Consider the following 27,589-nt stretch of genomic DNA (forward strand, 5'->3'; position numbering starts at 1 on the left):
TGTGTAAATGCCCTTTTTAACCAGCAATTCTACCCCACCTCCTTTTCATTTTCATCTGTTGTTCCTAAAATCTGAATATCTCTGGACATTCATTTCCCATTCCTGGCCACCCTACAGACACATTTCCATAATCCCGACCATGTCATAACCGTGTAAATATATTTGCTAAATTAATTTGGGAATTTTTGTTTTTACTAATGATATACCAGACAATATGACAAATCCTTAAGGCTTTTCTTTTCAATATTCTTAGTCTTGCTTGTGTTACATTGCCTGTTTGATTCTTCCCATTGAATTCTCTGCCTAACAGTTTTCTTATTTTCCATTCTGTCTTTTGTTTTTGTGTTCGTTTCACTTTTGTCTGTCTCCTCCATAGACATTCCCAGCCCCATGCCATTTTATTTTAAACCCTCCCCAAGTGCACTAACAAATACTCCTCCTTCCTTCAGAAATTAAAAAAACACACCAAACACCAAACCTGAGTGTAAGTACTTTGAGCCACAGATACTTTTGAACAAATGTACGGCTGAATGTCTTCTAAAACAAGCAAAAGCTATTTTCCTTGACTTAGCTGCTTGTTCAGGGTAATGCTTAGCATGAGTACAAGTTTGAAGATAGGACATAGTAATCAGTGTACCCAATTTGAGATGCTCCCAATTTTCTGGTAATTAAAGTTCAATTGACTCACCTATCAAATGACACCAGAATCAGGATGAAAGGCTCACATTATTTACCATTACTATTCTTGGATTTGCCATTCTTATTAAAAAAATAAATAGTTTTGCAATAATTTGTATTCTTCAGAGTTTAGGCTATCTCATACACAATAAATCAGATGGCAAATAAAAACACTAATAAAAGAATGAAGTGGGAGTCGGTAAGATCTAACAGTCTGAATATTATTTTTATGCCTTGAGATGTTGTCAGAATAAACAATTAAAGTTTATGACTCACTTATAGAATAAGCTCAGCAGTTGTTGTAACTTATTTGAATATGTTGCCTTGACATGTTGTACAATGACAACCTTTCATTAGAGGTGACTCAGTCTAGTTGTAGTTGATTTTTATCCTGAACAATTACAGAGTATGTTATTAAACTGTTGACTTTTCACTGCAATTGCAGGAGGGTTAGTGTGTTTATAAAGGAAACTAATAATTTGGTGACTACCAATGGCATCCTGTAAATAATTATGTATATTTTTCAAAAAACTCATAAAGCATTAACTAAGGTAAAAAAGAGTATTTGGCTTTACAAAAGGTTTAATATTGGTTACAAGGATTTATAACCAAGTAAATGCCAGGAAGGAATATATATCTCTGGGTATATTTACAACATGATTTGAAAAACATTCATATCAAGACAGTCATTTCCTATTAAAATGTTGTTGTTTTTGATTTAAAAGGACTATTCAAGGCCATAATGACTCCTGCAATATAGTTCATAGTAGAGCCAATTATGCACCTTGCTTCAGACTAAACGAAAACTATGAAACTAAATAAGTAATACTTGGAAATCATCACTCAAAGGATGCAACATTTGCCAAATCCTACGATAGAAGCAATTTCTCGTAATATTATCATATGTGTTTCGTGCCAAAGTATCTTTCTGCTATGTCTCCATTATATTAACAAATGCATTAACTTTTTTTTATTATTCACATGTGGGATGTGGGCATCGCTAGGTGACCAGCAGTTATTGCCTATCCCTAGTTTCCCTTGCAAAACTGGTAGTGAGCTGGCTTTTTGAACCTAGGCACTCTAAGTAGACCTATAATGCCCGTAGGGAGGAAATTCCAGGATTTGACCAAGCGACAGTGAATAGGTTCCAAGATAGGGTAGTGAGTGGCTTAGAGGGGAAGTAGCAAATGGTGGTGTTCCCAAGCATCTGCTGTCCTTGACTTCCTAGACAGAATTGTTGTGTGTTTGGAAGGTCCTATCCAAGTCAAGAATCTTTGGTGAATTTCTGCAGTACATTTTGTAAATAGTACAAACTGTTGCTCTTGAATATTAGTGGTGGAGGGCGTAGATGCTTGTGGATGTGGAGCCAATCAAGAGAGTGGCTTTGTCCCAGATGTTGGCAAGCTTCTTGAGTGTTGTAGGCAAGTAAGAAGTATTCCATCACACTCTTGACTTGTGCCTTGTAGATAGTGGGCATGCTGTAGGGAGTCAGGAGATCAGTTAATTAGCTGCAGCATTCTTAGCCTCTGACCTGCTCTTGTAGTTGCTGTGTTTATGTGATGAGCCCAGTTGAGTTTCTGGTCAATGGTAACACAAGTGTGTTGATAATGGAGATTCAGTTATGGTTATACTATTGAATGTCAAGGAACAGTGATTAGATTGTCTCCTATTGGAGATGGTTGTTGCATATCATCTTTGTGGCATGAATGTTACTTGCCACTTGCCCAAGCCTGGATATTGTTCAGATCTTATTGCATTTGAATACGGACTGCTTCAGTATCAAAGGAGTCGTGAATGGTGCTGAATATTGTGCAACTATCAGCGAACGCCCCCACTTCTGACCTTAAAATGGAGGGAAGGTCATTGATGAAGCAGCTGAAGATGATTGGCCTCAGACAATACCCTGACGAACTCCTGCAATAATGTTTTGGAGCTGAGATGACAGACCGCCAATAACCACAGCCGTCTTCCTGTGTATCAGGTATGACTCCAACCAGTGGACAGTTTTTCCCAAACACACGTTGATTCCAGTTTTGTTAGTGATGCTTCATGCCTTACTCAGTCAAATGCAGCCTGGATGTTCAAGGGCTGTAACTCTTACTCTTAGGTATGTGGTGCCTCAGTTGAGAGAGAGAAGAGAGCGAGAGAGACATTTGTATGTGTGCGATAAGTAACATTACTGAGAGTAATTTCTACTTACATATCAGAATACAAATAAACGAATTTAGTCACAAAACAAGAAAGGAAAATTGTTATTCCACATTGTGAGGAATACATCTGCAGACTCTAAAGCATTTTACTGTTGGGGCTGCGCTGATGGAGGAAGGTAAGCCTTTCCCATAAGATAACTTTAGCATCTTATCAGTAACTTTGACTATATAGCCTATGGCTTGAGAGTTATACAGTCATAGATCATAGAGATGTACAGCATAGAAACACACCCTTCATCCCAACTTGTCCATGCAGAAAATATATCCAACTTTAATCTAGCCCCATTTGCCTGTATTTGGCCCATATCCCGCTAAACCCTTCTTATTTATATACCCATCCAGATGCCTTTTAAATGTTGTAATTGTATCAGCCTCCACCATTTCCACTGGTAGCTGATTCCATAAATGCACCACCCTCTTCATGAAAAAAGTTACCTCTTTAAATCTTTCCCCCCCTCATCTTAAACCTATGCCCTCTAGTTTTGGACTCCCCCACCCTGGGGAAAAAAAACTTGTCTATTTATCCTATCTATGCCCCTCATGATTTTATAAACCTCTATAATGTCACCCCTCAGCCCCCAATGCTCCAGGGAAGATAGCCCCAGCCTATTCAGCCTCTCCCTGTAGCTCAAACCCTCCAGCTCTGGCAACATCCTTGCAAATCTTTGCTGAATTCTCTCAAGTTTCAGAACATTCTTCCTGTCACAGGGAAGCCAGAACTGCACAGAATATTCTGAAAGTGGTCTAAGCAATGTCCTGTACAGCCACAATATTACCTCCCAACTCCTGTACTCAATGCACTGACCAATAAAGGAAAGCACACCAAATGCTACTTTCCTGTCCTATCTACCTGCAACTCCACTTTCAAGAAACTCTGAATGTGCACTCCAAGGTCTCTTTGTTCAGTAACCTCCCCAGGATCTTACCATTAAGTGTCCAAATCCTACCCTGACTTACCTTTCCAAAATGCAGCACCTCACATTTATCTAAACCAAACTCTGTCTGCCACACCTCAGCCACTGACCCATCTGGTCAAGGTCCCGTTGTACTCTGAATTAAGCTTCTTCGTTGTGCACCACACCTCCAATTTTGATGTCATCTGCAAATTTCCGAACCATACTTCCTAAATTCACATCCAAGCACTGGACCCAGCACCGATCCTTGCAGTACACCGCTGGTCACAGGCCTCCAGTCTGAAAAGCAATCCTCCACCACCCCTCTGTCTTCTACCTTTCAGCCAGCTCTGTATCCAAATGGCTGATTCTCCCTGTATTCCGTGTGATCTGACCTTGCTAACCAGTCTACCATAGGAAACCTTGTCGAATGCCTTATGAAATCCATATGGATGGCATCCACCGCTCTGCCCTCACCAATCCCCTTTGTTACACCTTCAAAAACCTCAGTCAAATTAGGGAGACACGATTTCCCACACACAAAGTCATGTTGGTTATCCCCAATCAGTCCTTGCTTTTAATATTCATGTAAATCCTGTCCCTCAGGATCCCCTCCCACAACTTGCCCACCACCAAAATCAGCCTCACCAGTCGACAGTTCCCTGACTTTTCCTTACCACCTGTTTTAAATAGTGGCACCACATTAGCCAACCTTCAGTCTTCAGGCACCTCACATGTAGCTAACAATGATATAAATATCTCAAATACCTTGCAGCGATTGTTTCTATATAATTGCATTTAAGCATCAGAAAAGCACATTGTTTAAGGGAAAGTATCATACTGACCTCTGTGGCAGTAATGGTGAATGTGAGATTCACAAAGGTCACAAACTCAACCATTTTAATCAATGATTCCTTTAGAGTCTGATTATTAAGTATTGTGCCATAATTAACTACTGCAGCATAATTCAAAGACTGCAAAAGCAGTTTTAGTTCACATTGCACATTTAATGATGTAAAACTGCCCCAAGAACTTAACAAAGTTAATCTTAGCGAAGATTAGAGAAATGTTTAGGTGAAATCCAAAGAAAAATCCTTCACATCTTATTAATTCCCTGATTCTATCCAGGATGGATTCTTTTTGCTTTGTCAGCTGAACTTGATTAATTTAGTTGCTTGCAAACTTATTTGTTGTAAATATGAGACATATTGTGGATAAGACCTACAATTTTTTTCTTCATTCATTTACAGAATGTGGGTATCACTGGCTAGGCCAGCAGCTAATGCCTATCCCTAATTGTCCATCATTTAATGAATTGAAAATTACAACACAGTTTTAACAAATAAAAACAGTTGATTGTAAAAATATCTCATCTTGACCACAGTCTTTACCAGATATTTGCAATGTGAAATGCTGAGTCAGAGTCACCACAATGTGGATTCACCACAGTTCAAGACAAAAAAAAACTCAGATGAGGATTTTAGCAGCAGATGAGCTGAAGCAGACGCAGAGAATGACAAAATCAGCTGGGTGGAAATAGACCAAGCAGAGGATATGTAATCAGATGCTGATCTAAGGGTCAAATAAGATGTCAAGGAAAGATACCAGAGACCCAAAATATTCACATATTCCCTTCTGATAAATGTTATCTTTCAAATTATAACTTCATGCATCAAATTTTGTTGAGGGTAAAACATTATACGTTTGAAATAGACTTTGAATACATAATAGCTTTAAGGTAAGCCCTTCTTCTTTGAGTTAAAGGAAGAATCAAAGACTCAAAACTATCTTAAGAATGTCTCTTCAGCTCTTAATAACTATTTCTGGATGAGTCAGAGACAGTAGCTTTGAGTTGGGTGCTAATTTAGTAAAGCTGAGATGTGAACTGAAACTCTTTAAATAGATGTGTACACAAAATATATCTTTGTGGCTTTGAACTTGATTGACTAATTGTTCTCTATTTAAAGTTATTTTGGGATAGGAGAAGGGTGAGGCTAGTTAGCGTTCATCTGTACTAAATTATAAAATCACTAGTAATTGAGCTTGAGATAGAGGTACAAATATGTAAACAGATTGTGAAAGGTGGAGGAGCAACTGGGTGGTGGTGATGGGAGATTTTAATTTTCCCAACATTGACTGGGATTCACCCAGTGTTAGGGGTCAAGATGGAGCAGAATTTGTAAGGTGTGTCCAGGAGGGTTTTCTAGAGCAGTATGTATGTAGCCCAAATCGGGAAGGGGCCATACTGGACCTGGTGTTGGGGAATGAACCAGGCCAGGTGGTTGAAATTACAGTAGGGGGCTACTTTGGAAATAGCAACCACAATTCCGTAAGTTTTACAATATTCATGAACAAGGATGAGAGTGGTCCTAAAGGAAGAGTTCTAAACTGGGGGAAGGCCAACTATACCAAAATCCGGCAGGATCTGGGGAATGTAGATTGGGAGAAACTGTTTGAAGGTAAATCCACATTTGATATGTGGGAGGCTTTGAAAGAGAGGTTGATTCGCATGCAAGAGAGACATGTTCCTGTGAAAAAGAGGGATAGAAATGGCAAGATTAGGGAACCATGGATGACAGGTGAAATTGTGAGACGAGCTAAGAGGAAAAAGGAAGCATACATAAGGTCTAGGCGACTGAAGACAGAGGAAGTTTTGGAAGAATATCGGGAATGTAGGGCGAACCTGAAACGAGAAATTAAGAGGGCTAAGGGGGACAGGAGATATTGTTAGCAAACATGGTTAAGGAAAATCCCAAAGCCTTTTATTCATATATAAAGAGCACGAGGGTAACTGGAGAAAGGATTGGCCCACTTAAGGACAAAGAAGGAGAGTTATGCGTTGAGTCAGAGAAAATGGGTGACATTCTTAACGAGTACTTTGCGTCAGTATTCACCAAGGAGAGAGACATGACAGATGTTAAGGTTAGGGATAGATGTTTGCTTACTCTAGGTCATGTCAGCATAAGGAGGGAGGAAGTGTTGGGTATCTTAAAAGGCATTAAGGTGGACAAGTCCCCAGGTCCGGATAGCATCTGTCCCAGGTTATTGAAGGAAGCGAGAGAGGAAATAGCCGGGGCCTTAACAGATATCTTTGCAGCATCCTTAAACACGGGTGAGGTCCCGGAGGACTGGAGACTTGCTAATGTTGTCCCCTTGTTTAAGAAGGGTAGCAAGGATAATCCAGGTAATTATCGACCGGTGAGCATGACGTCGAGGGATAGGATCTATTCCCATATGGAAGAAAATGGGCTTCTCAGTGATAGGCAACATAGTTTTGTGCAGGGAAGGTCATGTCTTACCAACTTTATAGAATTCTTTGAGAATGTGACAAAGTTGATTGATGAGGGAAGTCTGTAGATGTCATATACATGGACTTCAGTAAGGCATTTGATAAGGCTCCCTACGGCAGGCTGATGGAGAAAGTGATGTTCCATGGGCTCCAGGATGTGCTGCCTAGATGGATTAAAAAAACTGGCTAGGCAACAGGAGACAGAGAGTAGTAGTGGACGGGGGTTTCTCAAATTGGAGACCTGTGACCAGTGGTGTTCCACAGGGATCTGTGCTGGGACCACTGTTGTTTGTGATATACGTAAATGATTTGGAGGAAGGTATAGGTGGTCTGATCAGCAAGTTTGCAGATGACACTAAGATTGGTGGAGTAGCAGATAAGGAAAGGGACTGTCAGAGATTACAGCAGAATATAGATAGATTGGAGAGTTGGGCAGATAAATGGCAAATGCAGAAAAAGCGAGGTGATGCATTTTGGAAGATCTAATTCAAGAATGAGCTATACAATAAAGGGACAAGTCCTGGGAAAAATTGATGTACAAAGAGATCTGGGTGTTCAGGTCCATTGTTCCCTGAAGGTGGCAATGCAGGTCAATAGGGTGGTCAAAAAGGCATATGGCATGTTTTCCTTCATTGGACGGGGTATTGAATACAAGAGTTGGCAGGCCATGTTACAGTTGTATAAGACTTTGGTTCGGCCACATTTGGAGTACTGTGTACCGTTCTGGTTGCCACATTACCAAAAGGATGTGGGTGCTTTGGAGAGGGTGCAGAGGAGGTTCACCAGGATGTTTCCTGGTATGGAGTGTGCTAGCTATGAAGAGAGGTTGAGTAGATTAGGGTTATTTTCATTAGAAAGATAGAGATTGAGGGGGGACCTGATTGAGGTCTACAAAATCATGAGGGACATAGACAAGGTGGATAGCAAGAAGCTTTTTCACAGAGCGGGGGACTCAATTACCAGGGGTCATGAGTTCAAAGTGAGAGGAAGAAAGTTTAAGGGAGATATGTGTGGGAAGTTCTTTACACAGAGGGTGGTGGGTGCCTGGAACGCGTTGCCAGCGGAGGTGGTAGACGCAGACACGTTAGTGTCTTTTAAGATGTATCTGGACAGGTGCATGGACGGGCGGGGAGCAAATGGATACAGACCCTTAGAAAACAGATGATAGGATTAGACAGAGGATCTTGATTGGTGCAGGCTCGGAGGGCCGAAGGGCCTGTTCCCGTGCTGTAATTTTCTTTGCTCTTTGTTCTAATTTTGCATAAGTGTACATGGGCAGAAAATCAGAAAGTTACTGTTTCCCTGCTCCTGTTGAAACTTTAAAAGGTGAATATTTTTCTCTAAGGAGGGAAACAAAATCTTTTCACTGTCTGTTGTTGAATTTTTACCCTAAAATACACATGAAAATAAAATCAAAATAAAAAATGATGGTGACTGAGATTACTTAATTGGGCAAGCGTCCAAATATCAGATTCTTGTCGTTGAGAGAAAAAAAAAGTCCCAAATACGTAGTCATGCCTTAGCAAGTGCAAATCTTGCTGTTGCTTGGTGAGAAACTTAGCTCCATCCATTTGGTTCTCTTTAATAACTCAATTTGCTGCATTAACATTGCACCTCCAACTCTTCTCTCCACAGTCGAAGAAATTGAAAGCAAGAAAACTCAACCAGTAAAATTGAGCAGGAACCTAGCAACTCATATCAAAAGCATCCATTGCAACCATCATGTGTCAGCCATTTAGTATTGGTTTATATCGAACTGCATGCAATGCACATGATGCTTCCATGGTCAATGGGCATGCACTTGCTGGACCCTTTGTGCATTTTGACACTGCATCATTTGTATTGAATTTTGGCCACTACTGCCTTGTGATATAACAAATCTCATTGTATAAATGAATTTAAAAGCTGAACTTGTTGCGCTCAATTGGCCATGACAATCTAACAGCAAAATATAAATGCCATATACTCACACAGTTGATATGCGCTTAAGGCTGCAATGATTAAGCACAGATCTGAGGACATATTCAGCAGCCTACACAACAGGCACTCAGCATGTTGAATAAAAGATTTTCTGATGAAGGGTCTAGGCCCGAAATGTCAGCTTTCCTGCTCCTATGATGCTGCTTGGCCTGCTGTGTCCATCCAGCTCAACGCTTGGTTATCTCAGGCACTCAGCATCAAGGCAGTATCGTGGAGGCACCTCAGCTGCTCACTTGCCAGGGACACCACACTAATGATAACTTTGAAAGATTTCATCTTTTGTTCCAGCCTAGCAAGTCTCTCGGGCACACCTGCCTGATGTTCCTCAGCCTGTCTTTACAGAATGAGCATGTCACTTATGGCTGAGACCAAGGGCATGTATTCTCCCTGAGGCCGAATAGATGCCAGGTCCCTAGTCCTCTGAGTGCCAGACACGTTGGGTGTTTCTCCCACCATTGACTGCAGAAGCATTCCAGTGCTGATCCCACCAGATTGTCCCCTGAGTCTAATGTGTATCAGCAGGTAGCTGGAAGTTTCTGTGCTGGCACCTTTGTGGGTCTATAGACATCACAGATTTTCTCCTGAAGGGTGGAGGTAACTTCCACATGGAGACTCCTTCACTGCTGGCAGCAGCTGAATGAACGAACAGAAGGAATTAGTTGGTTAATAGCTATAAAGGATGAGTTGGGGGTGAGCCCTTCATTTGACATAATGCATCTGACGCATTATAATCCCTTAGCCTTGGTGAGATTAGTATACAGCAACAGATTTAGAGTGAGTAATGGCCTCGTGAGTGTGAGGTTGCAGAGAGGCAATGATGGCATTTAACCCAGAGGAGCACAGGGATAGTTGACTTTCTACCATTGCTGGGTGGCCCTTCTCGCATGGTGACAGCACTGTTGTCTCTTTACTGCTGTTTCTGTCCAGGCTGGCTGGGTCTGGTGGGGAAGCCTCTTGTCATGGTTAGTTAATAATTTATCCATTGGCCTAATTTAAAGAAATCAACGGATAAGCTAGTGGTATAAATCTGATTCTTTGAAGAGTCCCACCTGTGACTGCTTCTGTTTGAAATTACATGATTGAGGAATTAGTTCATTCAAAAAGTGTGCTCTATTTTATGATTTCCTCCTCCCATTCGCTCCTCTCTTTGTTACAAACTCCAGGTGAAGCTGATTCCTCCTGCTCCAAACGATGACCTTTCCACTTTGAGTGAATTGACAGATAGAAGCCTTCTGTATGAAATCCAGAAGCGATTCACCAATGATCAGATATATGTAAGTGGGCACACATAGAAATGTATTTTACTGCCTGGAATTTGCAGCTAATATGAAAGTCTTGCAATTAAAGCATGTATTTCACAAACATAGGATGTCCAAATTTTTCAGGAAATCTAGTACATTTAAAATTCCATAAACACTACAACAGAAGAAACACGGCATCCAAGCTGGTTTGCATCAGAATAAGCTTCCAATTTGACAATATATAATGTCTTTTAGTGATATTGAATAATTGTTCCCGGGGAACACCAGGGATAACTCCCGAACTGTTGATCGAAATTTTGCTCTGGGATCTTTTAAGTGTCCCTGTGGAAACAGACACAGTCTTACTTTCACCTGTCATCAAAATGATGGCATTTCCAGAAACATAGCACTCCCTCAGTACGGCGCTAGTTTCTGGGATAGGAAAGCCCATGTCTGACTCTGAAAAACCGAAGCTATAGAGCCAAAGCCGACACTCAAAGAAATCAAATAGCACAAAGTAAAACATTTTGGGAGTTAATTTCAAACTGTTGGCATTCTCCAACAAAGAACACAGGAATCCATTCATTCACTTAATTTCTTTAACATTCAGTAAGGTTGTACCATCTAAAGGAGGACTAACATTTACTTGAATTATGTTGATGACAGTGAAAGGCAGAACATCAAAAAAAAGACAAACATGTGAAGAAGGTTACGGTCTAAACCAGACTAGATTGTACAGTTAATTATAACCTCTGCACTGAGAATCTAGAGCAAGCAAATGCAACCAGCTGACTTTAGGCCACGTAAGACTCCCAAGCCACAGAAATCTACTCTTCATGTCTGACAGAAACTGTGAAGATGCTCGAAAATAAACAACATAAGTCTGTCTAGCTGGTGTTTCACCACCCAGGTCATAATCTCTTCTGCAATAATAAGTTGTTAGCTAATTAAAGCAATTAATAGCTATCCGTTAGTCCATAACAGATGGAAATAAGAAGCAAGGAAAATTCCAGTGGTGCCCAGATATCCAAGGTTACCTGTTTCTTTAAAGTGTGCTACACCTAATGTCTCAGAGGACTCATTTTCTGAAAGAAATCTACCTGTTTTGCTACCAGGTGTATGCACCTTTCCCATAATATTTCGTACTCTGTGAGTCTGTTTGGTTCTGCAAAGAGTGCTTTACTTGCACGTTAGCATGATTGTAAGTCAACATTGCAACTTCAGGATCTGTTGGAATTAAGATCTTGAAATGAATGCACACTTTCAAGGACAAGGATAAAAAGTTTTTTGTTGCACATTATTACTTACTTTTCCAAGGCAAGGATAAAAAAAAATTACTTGGAGACTCTTGGTCCGATTCTATAAAAAAAATACTGGAATTACTTAAACCTCCTGTTGTTGATTTAGATTTGGCCCAATATCAGATCTTTCCCAGACTGCTCCTTCAAAGGAAGAGAAAATATTTTGTTTTCTGTCGTACCCAACCTAGCCATCACTATGACCATTACCTGGAAAAATTTGTGATTAATTAAAATTAAAAAACAGTGATGTGCCAAATCATATACACACTGTGCAAAGTTTTGTTTGCTCCATTACTTCCTAGAGAATCCAATTCATTTCTACAAGCTACAGTTCTGAAAACAATTGCCTGCTGCTAGTGGTGAGGGGCAATGCTGAATTTCCAACATTTGTCCAGGTGCATCGCGGCCTTTCAAAAATGGTGCCAGTGTAAACACTGCCAAACGTTTGGCTGATATCTGCTAAGTGGCAAGTTGTTCCAGGAACAGTATGTGAAAAAAGATTAATCCAGATTCATGTGACATAGATAGGTAGTTAACACAGAAAATTTGGTAAAATGTTGGAGAGAACTCACTCGGCTTCACAGTGACAAACCCTCCAAAAAATTCAACACAACTTGGATTTCAGTTTGAAGTAGCGATAACCATCGTGTGGAGCTGGAGGAACACTGCAGGCCAGGCAGCATCAGAGGAGCAGGAAAGTTGACATTTTGGGTCAGGACCCTTCTTCAAAAAACCCAATTCTAAGTGTCAACCTTCCTGCTCCTCTGATGCTGCCTGGTCTGCTGTGTTCCTCCAGCTCCATACTGTGTTATCTCTGACTCCAGCATCGGCAGTTCTTGCTATCTCTTGGATTTCAGTTTCACAACTTTCAAAACGGATGCCTAAGTACCTTATTGCATATGTTTGATATATTAACATTATTAAATATTGCATTTAATCTGATTTTATCCTTCAAGAACATAAGCCTTCCCTTCACAGAATGGCCCGTCTAATTAATCAGTTAAATGAATGACTGACTTTTTTTTTCAGACATATATTGGACATATTTTGCTGCTGGTAAATCCATATAAAGAACTTCCAATATATTCCACCATGGTAAGCAAAATTTCTTCTTTATTGGCATTTTATATTATATGTTACACAATGGTGTCATATATTATTACCAGAGTATTAATCCAGAGAGGCTGATAATGATTTGGACACTCAGGTTTGAATCCTGCCATGGCAGTTGGTGGAATTTGGATTCAATTATAAATCTGGAATGAGGAATTTAGTGATAATCGTGAAGCCAGTGTCAGTTGTCAGGAAAAGTCCAGCTAAGTCTCCAATGCCTTTCAGGGAAGGGAATCTGTCATCCTTACCTGGTCTGACCTGCATGTAACTCCAGACCCACAGCAATGTGGTTGTGGGCAGTTAAGGTTCAGTAATAAATGTTGGCCTCGCTAGTGACACCACATCCTGTGAATGAATGAATAACAACAAAATTCCGACTTTCCTCTTGTGCGCGGATTTGATGCAGCTCAGACGGGATGGTATTGACTTCAGCAAGGCAATGCAATGGATTGTTGACTCAGCTGTCCACAGACTAATATCAGGCACACCATAATTTACACATTATCCTTTTGCACAAGAGAGTCCAGCTGAGAAATTGAATTGGAACTCACATCCAGAAAGAGTCTGCATTGGAATTTCGAGTCTCAATTTTGATCCTCATGAATCTTGATTTTTTTTTTCTCTCTCCACTGTATTGGGTTAACTGAACATTCTATAGTTTATCATTGGTTGGTCAGTAAATTACCCAGTTGCTCCCATTGGCTTGAACAGTGGTCAGCTCAACCCTAATTTATCACAGAATCACAGAAGTGTTATGGTATAGAAGGAAACATTTGGCCCATTCTAATATAATAAAATGTGAGGCTGGATGAACACAGCAGGCCAAGCAGCATCTCAGGAGCACAAAAGCTGATGTTTCGGGCCTAGACCCTTCATCAGAGAGGGGGATGGGGAGAGGGAACTGGAATAAATAGGGAGAGAGGGGGAGGTGGACCGAAGATGGAGAGTAAAGAAGATAGGTGGAGAGAGTATAGGTCAGTCCAGGGAAGACGGACAGGTCAAGGAGGTGGGATGAGGTTAGTAGGTAGATGGGGGTGCGGCTTGGGGTGGGAGGAAGGGATGGGTGAGAGGAAGAACCGGTTAGGGAGGCAGAGACAGGTTGGACTGTTTTTGGGATGCAGTGGGTGGGGGGGGAAGAGCTGGGCTGGTTGTGTGGTGCAGTGGGGGGAGGGGACGAACTGGGCTGGTTTAGGGATGCAGTTGGGGAAGGGGAGATTTTGAAACTGGTGAAGTCCACATTGATACCATTGGGCTGCAGGGTTCCCAGGTGGAATATGAGTTGCTGTTCCTGCAACCTTCGGGTGACATCATTGTGGCAGTGCAGGAGGCCCATGATGGACATGTCATCTAAAGAATGGGAGGGGGAGTGGAAATGGTTTGCGACTGGGAGGTGCAGTAGTTTGTTGCGAACTGAGCGGAGGTGTTCTGCAAAGCGGTCCCCAAGCCTCCGCTTGGTTTCCCCAATGTAGAGGAAGCCACACCGGGTACAGTGGATGCAGTATACCACATTGGCAGATGTGCAGGTGAACCTCTGCTTAATGTGGAATGTCATCTTGGGGCCTGGGATAGGGGTGAGGGAGGAGGTGTGGGGGCAAGTGTAGCATTTCCTGCGGTTGCAGGGGAAGGTGCCGGGTGTGGTGGGGTTGGAGGGCAGTGTGGAGCGAACAAGGGAGTCACGGAGAGAGTGGTCTCTCCGGAAAGCAGACAGGGGTGGGGATGGAAAAATGTCTTGGGTGGTGAGGTCGGATTGTAAATGGCGGAAGTGTCGGAGGATGATGCGTTGTATCCGGAGGTTGGTGGGGTGGTGTGTGAGAACGAGGGGGATCCTCTTAGGGCGGTTGTGGCGGGGGCGAGGTCTGAGGGATGTGTTGCGGGAAATACGGGAGACGCGGTCAAGGGCGTTTTCGATCACTGTGGGGGGAAAGTTGCGGTCTGATACTATTTGGCCCATTCTGTCTGCACTGGTAAGTTACGGTAAAATTTACTGAAATACTCACAATGCAATATGCTGCACAGTGACTCAGCGGCTACCACTGCTGCCTCACAGCGCCAGTTACCTGGGTTTGAATTCATCCATGGGCAACTGTGTGGAAGTTGCACACTCTCCCTGTGTCTTCATGGGTTTCTACCAGGTGCTCTAGTTTCCTCCCACAGTCCAAAGTGTGTAGTTTAGGTGGATTGCCATTCTAAATTGCCCCTTAGTGTCCAGGGATATGCATGCAAGGTGGATTAACCATGAGAAATGCTGCATTATAGGGCAGGAGTGTGAGTATGGGTGGCATGCTCTTTCGGGAAGACGGTAATTATTTTCTTCTTTACCCAGTTGGATAGCCAGATTGATTTTAGTTCGATCGCAAATGAAAAACCTTATTAACGTGATGACACCTCAATTTACCTAAATGCCTGAGGCACCTGCCTTTTTCCAATGGATTCTTGAGCCAATCAAACAACCCAGCAGGGATAGAGATTGGCGACAAATGCTTCCATTTCAATGTTTGGTTACCACCAGGAGCATTGCATTAAAGTTCACTCCCATCTCATACCTCAATTAATCCCAAGCAAAGGAGTGTTTGTGGAAATTAAAGACAATCAATGAAATCTTAAATTGGCACAAGATTCGCTCCACACAATTATTAACATGGCTAATTTTTAAACATTGTTCCAAGGGGAAAATATTTTCTCGAGTACTTTTTATTTGAACATTTTCTAACTTGGCCTCACTAGGAGGAGGTTTCTCTCCAGCCTAGACAGAGTGTATGCCAGTTGTAATTATTGTTTCATTCATTTCCAACAGAAGAATATTTTAATGTTTTGTGATTTTCTGGGATGGAAGCACAAACACTGACTTTTGAATAATGTATCCTTTTTTTCTGTAGATCACCCAACTTTACCTGAGTAATACAGTGAGGTTGAGTTCCTCACTCCCACCACACATATTTTCATGCACTGAAAGAGCTTATCATATGATGATACAGGAGCAAAGGTCACAGTGCTTCATCCTAAGGTACAGTTCGCATTTCTTAATTTTAATAGCCCTTTGACTCAAATCAGTATAGAGTCATACAGTTATACAGCACAGAAACAGGCGTTTGACCCAATTCACCCATGTCAAACAGGCTTCCTGAACTGAACTGAGCCCATTTACCTGTATTTGGCCCATGTCCCTTTTAACTTTTCCTATCCATGTAGCTGCCCAAATGTCTTTTAAAGTTTGTAATTATACTCGCTGTAAAATTGATATCTGATATGTAGAACAGGGGTTAGGAGATCAGGTGTAATGCCAGAATTGGAAGAGCTCTGAGCAGGATCTGGGATAAAGAGCAAGATATAACTTGTTGTGGTAGTGTAGAAAATAGCCTTGGAGACAGTTGCAAAGGTCTCAAAGCATGAAAGTTCAAATTAGAGAGGCAGTGAAACTTAGCAAAAGCGAAGCAGTATGTTAGCTAACAGAAATTTTGTCTAGACCTGGATTTGATTTAAAAGGTGAGTTATTAGATACTTGCTTAGTAATATGGAACTTGTAAATTGTTGAAAACAGAAATATGAGGCTGGAGATTTTCAATATATTAATTAAGACAAGTGAAAGAACATCAAATTATGACAAAAATTTAAACTACAAGCGTGCTGATCACATGGCAAATCAACTCTGATTAGCTAAGATGTTGCTGTGGAGAAGCATCAGGATGTACAGCCCCCAAGATCCCTGTGTACAAATGCATGTTGTTTTAAACAAGCATCATTAAGGCACATTATAGATTCAACTGATTTTCTTACATTTACTGTTGGTGTAGTATTAGTACAATGAGGGTTTTCAGCAGGTCCAATCACAGAATGACATACAATAAGAGATATTTTATTTTGAGGGTTTGCAAGCGTGGGTTGGTCAATTATGGCCTTTATTCTGCCTATGATGGAAAAGCTACTGTGTAAAAAAAAATGTTTCCTAATTTTCCCTTTGAGTATTTTTTTAAGCTGCTGATTTAAATCTATGAACTTTGGTCCTTAAGCTCTTGCGACAGGAGATAATTTCTCTCGACTTGTGCTGTTAAAGTGCACTGGTAGGACTCTGCTGTAAATAGAACAATTCCAACTTCTCCAGTATCTCCACATTACTAAGGTCTTTCATCCTTGGTATCATTGTTAAAACATCCTCTTCAACCTTGGCAAGTACTTGGAATCTGCTTCCAAAGCTATCATGCAATGAAATATGCGTAAATACTGATACAAAATTATGTATAATTACTTGGGAGAGGGATATGGAAACTGTTGGAGAAATAAAAGGTGATATCTTGAAAAAAGCATCCACATTAGGGAAGAGGAGGTGCTGTGTGTCATAAAACATATAAAGGTGGATCAATCTCTGGAACCTGATAAGGTGTATCCCAGAACTCTGTGGGCTGCTGGAGAAGTGATTCCTAGGGCCATGCTGACATAGTTTGTCATGGATAGCAATGGGTGAGGGGCCGGAAGACTACAGTGTAGCTGATGTGATGCCACTATTTAAGGAAAGTGGTAAGGAGAAGTCAGGGAACTGTAGACCGGTGAGTCTGACATGAATGGTGGGTAAGTTATTGGGGGTAGTGGGGGGGGGGGGGGCAGATTCTGAGGAATAGGATTTGCATTTATTTGAAAAGGCAAGGACTGATTAGAAATAGTCAACACAGTTTTGTGAATGGGAATTCGTATCTCACTAACTTGATTGAGTTTTTTGAGGAAATGACAAAGAAGATTCATGAAGCCAGAGTGGAGGACAGTATCTGTATGGTCTTCAGTAAGGCATTTGACAAAGTTCTGCCTGATAGACTATTTAGCAAGGTTAGATCACACGGAATCCAGGGAGAACTAGCCATTTCGATAAAAAACAAGCTCGAAGGTGGGAGACAGGGTGACGGTGGAACGTTGTTTTTTGGACTGAAATCCTTTGTGACCACTGGTGCACCACGATGGTTGGTGCTAGGTTCACTGCTTTTCATTTGGTTGTGAATATTGGAGGAATGATTGGTAAGTTTTCAGAGGATACCAAAATTAGTTGTGCAGTGGACAATGAAGAAGGTTAATTCAGAGTATACCGGGACCTTGAGCAGATGGACCAATGGGCCGAGCAGTGGCAGATGGAATCTAAATTAGATAAATGTGAAGGGTTGTATTTTTGTGAGCCAAATCAAGGCAGGACTTATGTACTTAATGGTAGGCACCTGGGGATTGTTGCTGAACAGAGGGACCTTGGAGTACAGGGTCATAGCTCCTTGAAGGTGGGGAGCCATGGGTAGGCAGGTGGTGCAGAAGGCATTTATTGTGCATTAAGTATAGCAGCTGCAATGTCATGTTACAGCTGAACAGAACATTAGTTAGGCCACTTTTGGAATACTGCATTCAGTTCTGGTCTCCCTACTATAGAAAGCGTGTTGTGAAACTTGAAAGGGTTCAGAAAAGGTTTACAAGGATGTTTCCGGGTTTGAAGGGTTTGACCTATAAGGAGAGGTTGAATAGCCTGGAACTATTTTCCCTGATGATTGGAGACTGAGGGATGACCTTATAGAGATTTTTAAAATCATGTGGACCGAGGATTAGGTGAATAGACAATGACCTTTTCCCAGGGTAGGGGAGTCCGAAACTAGAGGGCATAGGTTTAAGGTAAGAGGATATAAAAAGGGCCAAAGCGGGCAACATTTTCATGCAAAGAGCATGCTTGTATGAGCCTTTAAAGGAAGTGGTGATGGCTGGTATAATTACAACATCTAAAAGATATCTGGATGAGTACATGAATAGGAAAGTTTTAGAGGGACGTGGGTCAAATGCTGGCAAGTGGGACTAGAGTAATTTAAGTAACAAGGAGTTGCACAGATGTCACATGTTAACCCGAGTGGCTGGTGGAAACCAGCCATGGTGTCCAAGAGGTTATAGCTGGATTTAGCATCCACTGTGAGTACAGCAGGAGATGTTGATTCACTGCAGGAAGAGGTTCCTTTATTGGCTGTGCTCTTGGAAGGTGAGTTGATCTGGAGTGCACATTTGCCTATGGGGATGGTTCACATCAGAAAACTGCACCTTTAGCAGGTCATTTGCCCAATACAATCCTCCATGGTACAGGAGAGGTATGTCCAACTTGCTCTTCGAGGTCTACACAGGAGCATCCACCTGATACAATGCCAAATTCAAGAGGCTTGTCTATGGTGGCATTGTATGTTAGGCTGACAACGTTCTGACTCTTGGATCTGCAGGACAAGAGGGCTCACAATGACCCAGACTGGAATTGGACCTATGCGGCTCTGGATAGTTACAAATGGGGGAGAGACAGCCATGGATTTAGCAAGCATACCCGACTGAAGTGGTTATCAGAGATGGAAAGTGACCTGCAACATGTTCTAAACACAATATTGCAGACATTTCAAAATATGATGGTAATTATGGAAGCAATCCCTCCTTCACTGAGCAGAATGGGACTTTGGTAGAAGAAAGGGAGCATAGGTTGTGTTGTATGATAAGGGCAATGTCATTGTAACTAAAAGCATGTATGACAGCATGTTCTCACAATGTAAAGGATTAAATCTCAAAATGCACTTTGTTGTTTTTGGTGTTTTGTTCACGTTACAGTAGCATTCATTCTTCTTGCCCTTCTTGAATAATGGTACCACATTAGCTGTCTCCTAGTTCTTTTGAATCCTTCCAAATCACAAAGAGGAATTGAAAGTTAAAGGCAAAACTCCTATAAATCTCTTTCTTTGCCTCCCACTCTAGCCTGGGATACATCTCATCTGAGCCTGGGGGCTTATCTACTTTCATATCGGCTAATAAACCCTCTTGTAATAAAAGCTAGCACCCCATTAGATTTTTAAATATTTGCTGTTCCTGTAGCTTTTGTGAATCATGCACAGGAACACTAATCCCTCCAATAGAGTAGCTGCAGGTAATTTATTGAGTGGTTCAACTAGTTTCACTATAAATTTGATGCAATGCTTGTATCTTCCCAGTGCCAATTTAAACTGCATGTGTTTTGATAGATAAACATCTTAAAACTCACTAACTAATCATTTACCTGCTCATCTAATCAAGGCCTGTGAACAAGTGCCAGCTCTTTGACGCTGAGAAAGAGGTGCAAAAAGTGACAGCTCCATCTATCTCTGCAATAAATTAGCACTTACACCAAATTCCCAAGATACTATTTGTTCTGTGCCATTTGCCATACAGCTTCCACTAAACTCAGATTTTTAACTAGTTTGTAGTTTAAAGTTCTAAGCCAATATCTGACTGTTAATCTAAATATTCGCTTGAGGAAGATGTACCACATGTATCCCACCAGCACAAAATTCCCAAATGTGCACTCATCCTTTGTTGTACTCAATCTTTGTCAACTCTTAGCTCCCATTCAATAAACACCAATGTCTTTTGGAGAGAAACAGAAAAACATTAAAGAAACAATTGCTTTGACTAAACTTCACCACCTTAAATGGGAGTCATTAGCTTTGCTATTAGTGAATTCTGAACTAAATGAAGTTGAGCAGTGAAATGTAAGTGTTGGCCTATGTAACTTGGTTCAGTTTGTAGCAATGGGATTGTAATTCTGGATACAGCAGCTATGCTACTGAAGGAGTCAAACTCCAGGGTACAATTCTAGCCCTAATATGGGATTTAATTGAAAAGCTCATATACTGTCAGGTTAAATTCATCATCTGCCTGTCTCTCTCTTTCTCTCTCTATCTCTCTCAGGTGAGAGTTCTACTATTCAGCTGTGCTTTGCTAAAACTTGCTGTTCTGTTCAATCTGTTTTCTTCCATCTGATTCACTTGGTGAGTTCTGAAGATGGATCAGACTCATGTGTCTTCTCTCTTGCAGTGGTGAAACTGGATCAGGCAAAACAGAAGCTTGCAAACACATTGTGAAGCACCTGGCATGTAGATCTATGACCACTGAGTGTGTGCTTGAAGCAAAGATTAACCACGTAAGTAGCAAAAATTAAACAGTCGTCTGGCAAAGGGAAAAAACACTTGCAATCCATGCAGTGTTAGGATTAAGATAATACGGCTTTGTGGCTCACTTCTTCATGTAACTAAAATCAAAATATTTAGACTTGTCAGTTGTTTGGACATTGGGATTCTGTCCCCAGCATCACTTGATGGGATATCAAGATTAAACATTACAGACTTTAGTGTGTGAACTGTGTGATATTCAGCCATTATAAGCAGCCTGTATAAAATTGCATTTTGTACATTGTTGATTTATATTCCTCGTAAGATACAGGTAGTAACTTACAGCTGTCTTGTGCTCCAGAGGCAGTGGTTCTGTTGCTGTTTTTCCAATCTTTTACTTTTCTGTCCTTTATAATAGTGTGATAGTATTGAAAAGTAGGGAAGTTATGTTCTACCTGTATCAAACCTCTGGTTAGACCACGCTTATAATATTACATACAAATTTGCTTGTCATTTTATATTAATAAAGTGATATAGATGGACTATTTATTATCAATAAATCTCATCTAACAACAGGAGAACGTATGAATTCTTGAGGTATGACTTTACTTGCACTATCATTTTCCTAAACCCAAACACATGTACAGCCGGACACAGACAAACAAACATGAATGTTATGGTGGAGGTAAAATTACTGGAGAAATGTAGTCCAGTAGCACAAGTCCACATGATTTGATGAGATGTCCCTTTTGCTTCTTCTAAATCTTCTGATGTCTGATCACTTTTTTTTTCCAGACCCTTTCAGTTCTTTGCGAAAGAGGCAGGGCGTTCAACATGTTTGTTGTTCACTCACTATTTAGGGGGCAACAGCTGGTAGCAAATGAGGGGAGAACTACCTTTCAATTCTTGCTTAATTCGCTACTGAGAGTTGCTGTCTGTTATATCCTAGACACCTTCTGCTGTGTACAGTTTGTGCACAAACTGTCCAATTGCCTCGGAGTCAATCAGAGCATTGTTGTCACGCTGATGACTCCTGGGCTACATGACTGGCTGTTGGAGAGGGATTTTAAAGAAGAGCCTGAGTCCCGTGTTCAGTCACACAAATCCATCTTTATTTGGAGCTGCTTTACCACCACATGTAAGAGAGGCGAGGCACTTTTCCAAATCTGGCTTTCACATGGGTTCCATTGCCCTCTTAATAACAGCTCAGATTGGAGGTCAGTGATACTCTATGTTTCCCAATAGACTGCAGGATATTTATACATACTGCATTACTATGGTTACAAACAACTTTGACATCAGTGTTTGCCACATTTCCTCTGACCGAATCTCCAACCCCGTGAATGCGTGATTAATGATGGACAACTTCAGGTCCAGCTTAGATCCTGCCATCATCTCAAGATGCTTGCTAGAAACCCTGTTACCCAGCCTTGGGCAGTTACAAATATTGACCATATTCTGACTGATTTTTATGTCCCAGCATATCATACACTTGCTTATTTCTAATGACTTGCAATATTTGGTCATGCAGTTCATATCCCTTGCTGATCTTAGTACAGAAGATTAAAAAGTATAGGAATGTCTACCAATTGTTACAATATTTGCAATATCTGCTCTAGGACAAAGTTACTTATATAGTTATACATTGTTAAACCTAATATTATGATTCTGCGACAAAGCTAACAATTTCTGGAGCAGTTTCCCTCTTATGCAACTTGCAAAGTAGCTGTTTATTCTCTCGAGGTCATAGTGATCCTGTTTCAAAACTGTTTCTGCCCCCTCTTGCTGCATTAGTTGTCTCTTGGTGCTCTTATGACATTATCTTGTTTACTCCTTTTTGTTGATCCAATCTTCTTGCTGATGGAGAAAACAGTTTCTTCAAGGGTGTCTCTACCAGTGGCTAACTGCCTTCAGGAATTTAATTACCCAATACCTAATAAATGTAAACTTCTATTATTGTACAAATTTGTATCCATTCTAATCTGTAATTATAATTATTTTTAAAAGCCTCATTTCAGGTAGGTCAAGCTCTCCCTTTTATTTCATATAAGAATCAGAAATCTCAAGTCAGATGGTTTTCATCTGAGCTGCCTTATTAGTCTTACTGTTTGCATTCTAGTCCCATCTTACAAAGACTTGGAGGCATTTCATTGTCTGTCTGTGAAGGGCATGATTTGAGCTGTATGAAATGCTGTATCAGCTAACATTTCCATTGATTGTCTGCATCGGTTAAATGAAAATACCCAATCGCCATTTTGTCATATTCAGCCATGTACAACTACAACACTCAGCTTAAGTGAGATCACAGTCAGCAATCTGTCTCTGGGTGAAGCTTTCCCTGAACAGTCTCTCACACACACACACACACACACACACACACACAGACACACACACACACACACACACACACACACACACACACAAACACACACACAAACACACACACACACACACACACACAGACACACAGACACACACACACACACACACACACACACACACACACAGACACACACACACACACACACACACTCACACACACACACACACACACACACACACACAGACACACACACACACACACACAAACACACAGACACACACACACACACACACACACACACACACACAGACACACACACACACACACACACACACACACAGACACACACACACACACACATACACACACACACACACACACACACACACACACACACACACCAATGAATTCTAGTAAGTTGCTTTTAAAAGTGCAACTCCTTCCAAAGCAGTCCTTTTTCCATTTTGATTCATAATCCAAAATAGTAAAATTAGTCAAAGTGGTCTGCATGCCAGCTTGTATCTATATGTACCATATTCGGCAAGAATTGATGGACTGGGTATTTTTTCTAAAAAAAAACCCCTGAGATCTAACCTAATAGAAGCCTTTAAAATTATGGTAAGTTTTGATAGAAGTGGATGTCAAGGGAATGTTTCTTATTCTGGTGAAGAATACAATCAGAGGCAGTCAACTGAAGAAATTCAGCGAGAAATCTAACAGGGAATTCTGAAGAAACCCATTTTTCCAAAGATTCGTGAAAATATAAGACTTGCTGTCACAGAGAGTGGTTAAAGTGAAGAGCATAGATGCAATTAAGGAGAAACTAGTCAAGCATTTGCGTGAGAAGGGCTGAGATGTTAACAATACAAGACTTGGATGAAGAAAAATGGGATGAGGCTTGAATGGTGTGTAAACCACAGCATGACCTTGTTGGGCTGAATGGCCTGTTCATAAGTTATATATGTAAGTAAATGCAAGTGATGGCAAGATGAACAGCAAGAGCCTCGATAGAAATATAAATAGGAAGAGAGAGGCCAAAGCAAACAAAAGCCCTAGGGGGATGAGACTGGGAAAATAATAATGGGGAATGAGGTAATGGAAGAAGAGTTGAATGAATACTTTGCATCAGTTTTCACAATAGAAGACATCAACAACATTCCAAAAACACTAAATGATCAATGGGGCTAAACACTGATAAGGCCTGTGGACCAGATCAGATGAATCCTTGGATTTTAAAACAAGTAGCTACTCAGATAATGGATCCATTGTAGTAATCTTCCAAGATTCTTTTGATTCTGGAGAAATTCTAGACAATTGGAAAACACCCAATGTAATGTTTTATTTAAGAAAGGAAGAAGACAAAAAAACAGTTTGCTACCAGCCAGTTAGCCTTACATCTGTTATTGAGAAAATACTAGGCTCGTATAAAGGATATAATAGCAGTGCACTACAAAATACATAAAATGATCAAGCAATATCAGCATGACTTCACAAAGGGAAAATAATGCCTGATACATTTACCAAATTTCTTTGAAGAGTTTACAACAGGATGGATGAAAGGGTAGCAGTGGATGTAAAATATTTGTATTGATAAAATATCACATGTTAATCTACTTAAGATAAGAGCTTATGGTGTTGGAAGCAGTTTATTAACATCAATAGAAGGTTGGCTTGACTAATAGAAGAGAAAGATTTGGAATAAGTGGGGTAAGCTCAGGATAGCAGTCTGAAACTAGTGGTGTACCTACGCGAACAGTACTGGGGCCACAATTCCTTACAATCTGTGTTGATTACTTGGCTGAGGAAAGTAAAGGTACCGTTGCCACGTTTCCTGATTACACCAAAGTAAGTGAGACTGTAAGTAGTGAGGATGACACAATGAGTCTATAGAAGGATATAGATTAAACAAGTGTGCAAAAACATTGAAGATGTAATACAGCATGAGAAAATGTGAGACACTGCACTTTTACAGGAAAAATTGAGAAGCTGAATAGTTTTTAAATTGAGAAAGATTGCAGAAAGCTACAGCACAGATATTTGGGAGCCCTTATACAATTAGTTATAATAAAAGTTGGCATATAGGTTCAGTAAGTGAAATATTGCCCTTTTTTTCTGATGGAATAGAGTATAAAGATGGGTGCGCACTTGTAATGTGAAGGCATGCAATGCAGCAGGCTAAGAGTTGGAAAATGGCTTTAGAATAGTTAGCTGGCTGTTTTTGGCTGGTAAAGACACAATAGGCCAAAGGTCCTTTTTCCATGCTATAGGATTCTATGATTCCGTGACTCTAAATAGGGAAGTTTTGTTAGAATTCTACAAGGCACTAGTTAGGCCACACTTGGTATACTGTGAACAGTTTTGGTCACCTAATCTAATATACAGGCATAGGAGACAGTGAAGAGAAGATCACTAGATTGACACTGAGTAGGGATGGACTTTCTTATGAGGAGACATTGAGTACGTTGGGCGTATTCATAATCTCAGAGTAAAAGGTCTCCCATTTAAGGCAGAGAAGGAACATATTCTCACAGCAGGTAGCAAAACTGTGGGCTTTATAGCAAAGTGCTGAAGAGTTTGGGTCGTTAAGTATATTAAAAGCTGACATAGACAGACTTTTAATCAGTAAAACATTCAAAGGTAATGGGGGAAAGGAGGGAGAGCAGAGTTGACAATTATTAGGCCAGCCATGACCTCATTTAATGACTGTGTTCTGTTTTATTTCTTTTTGCCAATTTATTTCCAACACCTTTTCATTTAGTTAACAGTGCCATCATCTGGAACATCAGCTGCATTACACTACAATTTTTTTGGAAGTGTGAAGTTACAGTTTGCATTTAAGAAAATTCTTATTTTATCTTATAGAGATATTTTCTATTCAGTTTATTTGGAATATTGTTTATCCTTTGTTGCTTCTTGATCCTCAGCTATGTTCCCCTTCATGACCTCATTGTCATTTATACAGACAATACCAAACTACGTGTCCATCACCTTTCCTAAATTGTACAGTGCTTTTGTACTAGCAGGCTGCTCTTCTACTAACTTAACTTGTTAAGAAGGTTGTAGAAATTGTATTTATTCACACATAATGATGTCCCACACTACAGAATTTACATTTTTCCCTGGCCCTAGTTTCAAACTCTGTCACCTGATCAATCGAGGTGCTTACTGGGTATGATAGAAATTGAGCATACATTGATAACAAGTATCACCAACAACAGACAATAAAAAAAAGTGGATAATTACACAAACACTTGCAACAATTACGATACCAAGCCCTGGAAAATTCAGAACACCACATATTTTGAAACAGAGGAGATCAGTTAGTGGAGTATTTTTGTATTCTGAAGTATCTAAAATCCCTCTTTTTATCCTTTCCATTCACTTTAGCAGCTTGAGAAGCTGCATCTTTCGAAGTGTGACCTCAACCAATTGACTGGACTTACAGATTCCATTCCTTAAGACTCTCCAATACTTCTCTACTTTCTTAATCCATAATACATGGTATTTCATGAGTTAAAAAATACCTCTCTTTTGCAGATGAAACATTGCCTAACTAGAATTGCTCTTCCTAACTGTAAATAACTAACAAAGTCTAAGTGAAAAACTAGCTTTAACATAAATTATACAGACAGTGACCAGGATGCCCTCACATCCTGGTGGTGGAGCAGGCCAGGGTTTCCTTTTCAGAAGTATTCAGGGAATGCTGAGGTGTAGAGGCTCAAGGACTCCCTAACAGCTGGAAATACAGGAGTTATTGAGGAAATGGGACGTGAATGGGGACTAGTTGATGGGCAAGGGAACACTCCTGCTTGTGCAGGCTCACAAGGAGTTCGGAAACAGGCCAACCCTTATAACATACATGGCCCTCTTTCTGGTTAAGCTGCTTCTCTTGTTACATTGTAGTTGCCAAGCATTAGGCATCATGGGAATGCCCCTGAGTGGACCTTAATAATGCACAGCACTTTGTCATTGCAAAACATACCACGTGATAAATTAGCCTATAGAAGATCACTTTTAATGCTGACCTTCTAAACCTCATCACTGATGATAAATAGACATGAGTTAAACAATCAAGCAATCTATTATGAAGCAGCATCTTAGGAACACAAAAGCTGACAGTTCAGGCGTAGACACTTAATCAGAAATGGAGGAGGGTGAGAGGATTCTGAAATAAATCGGGAAACACGGGGGATGTGGATCGAAGATGGAGAGAGGAGAAGATAGGTGGAGAGGAGACAGAGCAGTTTCAAGTTACAAGAGAGTTGCATTGGGAGAGAGATCCCCTGAAGTTTGTCCAGAGGGAGGAGGGTAACGTCTCCTCTCCGCCTATCTTCTCCTCTATCCATCTTCGATCCGCCTCCCCCTCTCTCCCTATTTATTTCAGAATCCTCTCCCCCCTCCCCCATTTCTGATGAAGGGTCTCGGCCCGAAACGTCAGCTTTATTGCCCCTAAGATGCTGCTTGGCCTGCTGTGTTCATCCAGCTACACACTATGTTATCTCGGATTGTCCAGCATCTGCAGTTCCCATTATCTCTGAATCTATTGTGAAGAAGTTTTTTGAGGGCTGGAGTGTTAGCCAGCTCAGCAGTAGAGTTCCTTACCTTTCTTCAAAACGTGCTGTAAATCATGTGCCTTTCCAGAGTTAGCTCTTGG

The 27,589-nt window shown here is 40.8% G+C and overlaps 1 protein-coding gene across 7 annotated transcripts in view; it reads left to right on the plus strand.

Moving 5' to 3' along the window:
- Positions 1 to 27,589, plus strand: part of myo16 (myosin XVI) — a 360,735-nt gene that overhangs the window by 182,782 nt on the left and 150,364 nt on the right. For all 7 annotated transcript variants that reach the window (XM_059646418.1, XM_059646419.1, XM_059646420.1 and 4 more), the window contains 4 exons: positions 10,214 to 10,324; positions 12,622 to 12,687; positions 15,582 to 15,709; positions 20,539 to 20,644. In XM_059646418.1, coding sequence (XP_059502401.1) covers positions 10,214 to 10,324; positions 12,622 to 12,687; positions 15,582 to 15,709; positions 20,539 to 20,644 — 411 coding nt within the window. The remainder of the gene's footprint in view (positions 1 to 10,213; positions 10,325 to 12,621; positions 12,688 to 15,581; positions 15,710 to 20,538; positions 20,645 to 27,589) is intronic.

The sequence above is a fragment of the Stegostoma tigrinum genome, chromosome 6 (assembly GCF_030684315.1).
Source record: "Stegostoma tigrinum isolate sSteTig4 chromosome 6, sSteTig4.hap1, whole genome shotgun sequence".
In the NCBI taxonomy this organism is placed as follows: domain Eukaryota; kingdom Metazoa; phylum Chordata; class Chondrichthyes; order Orectolobiformes; family Stegostomatidae; genus Stegostoma; species Stegostoma tigrinum.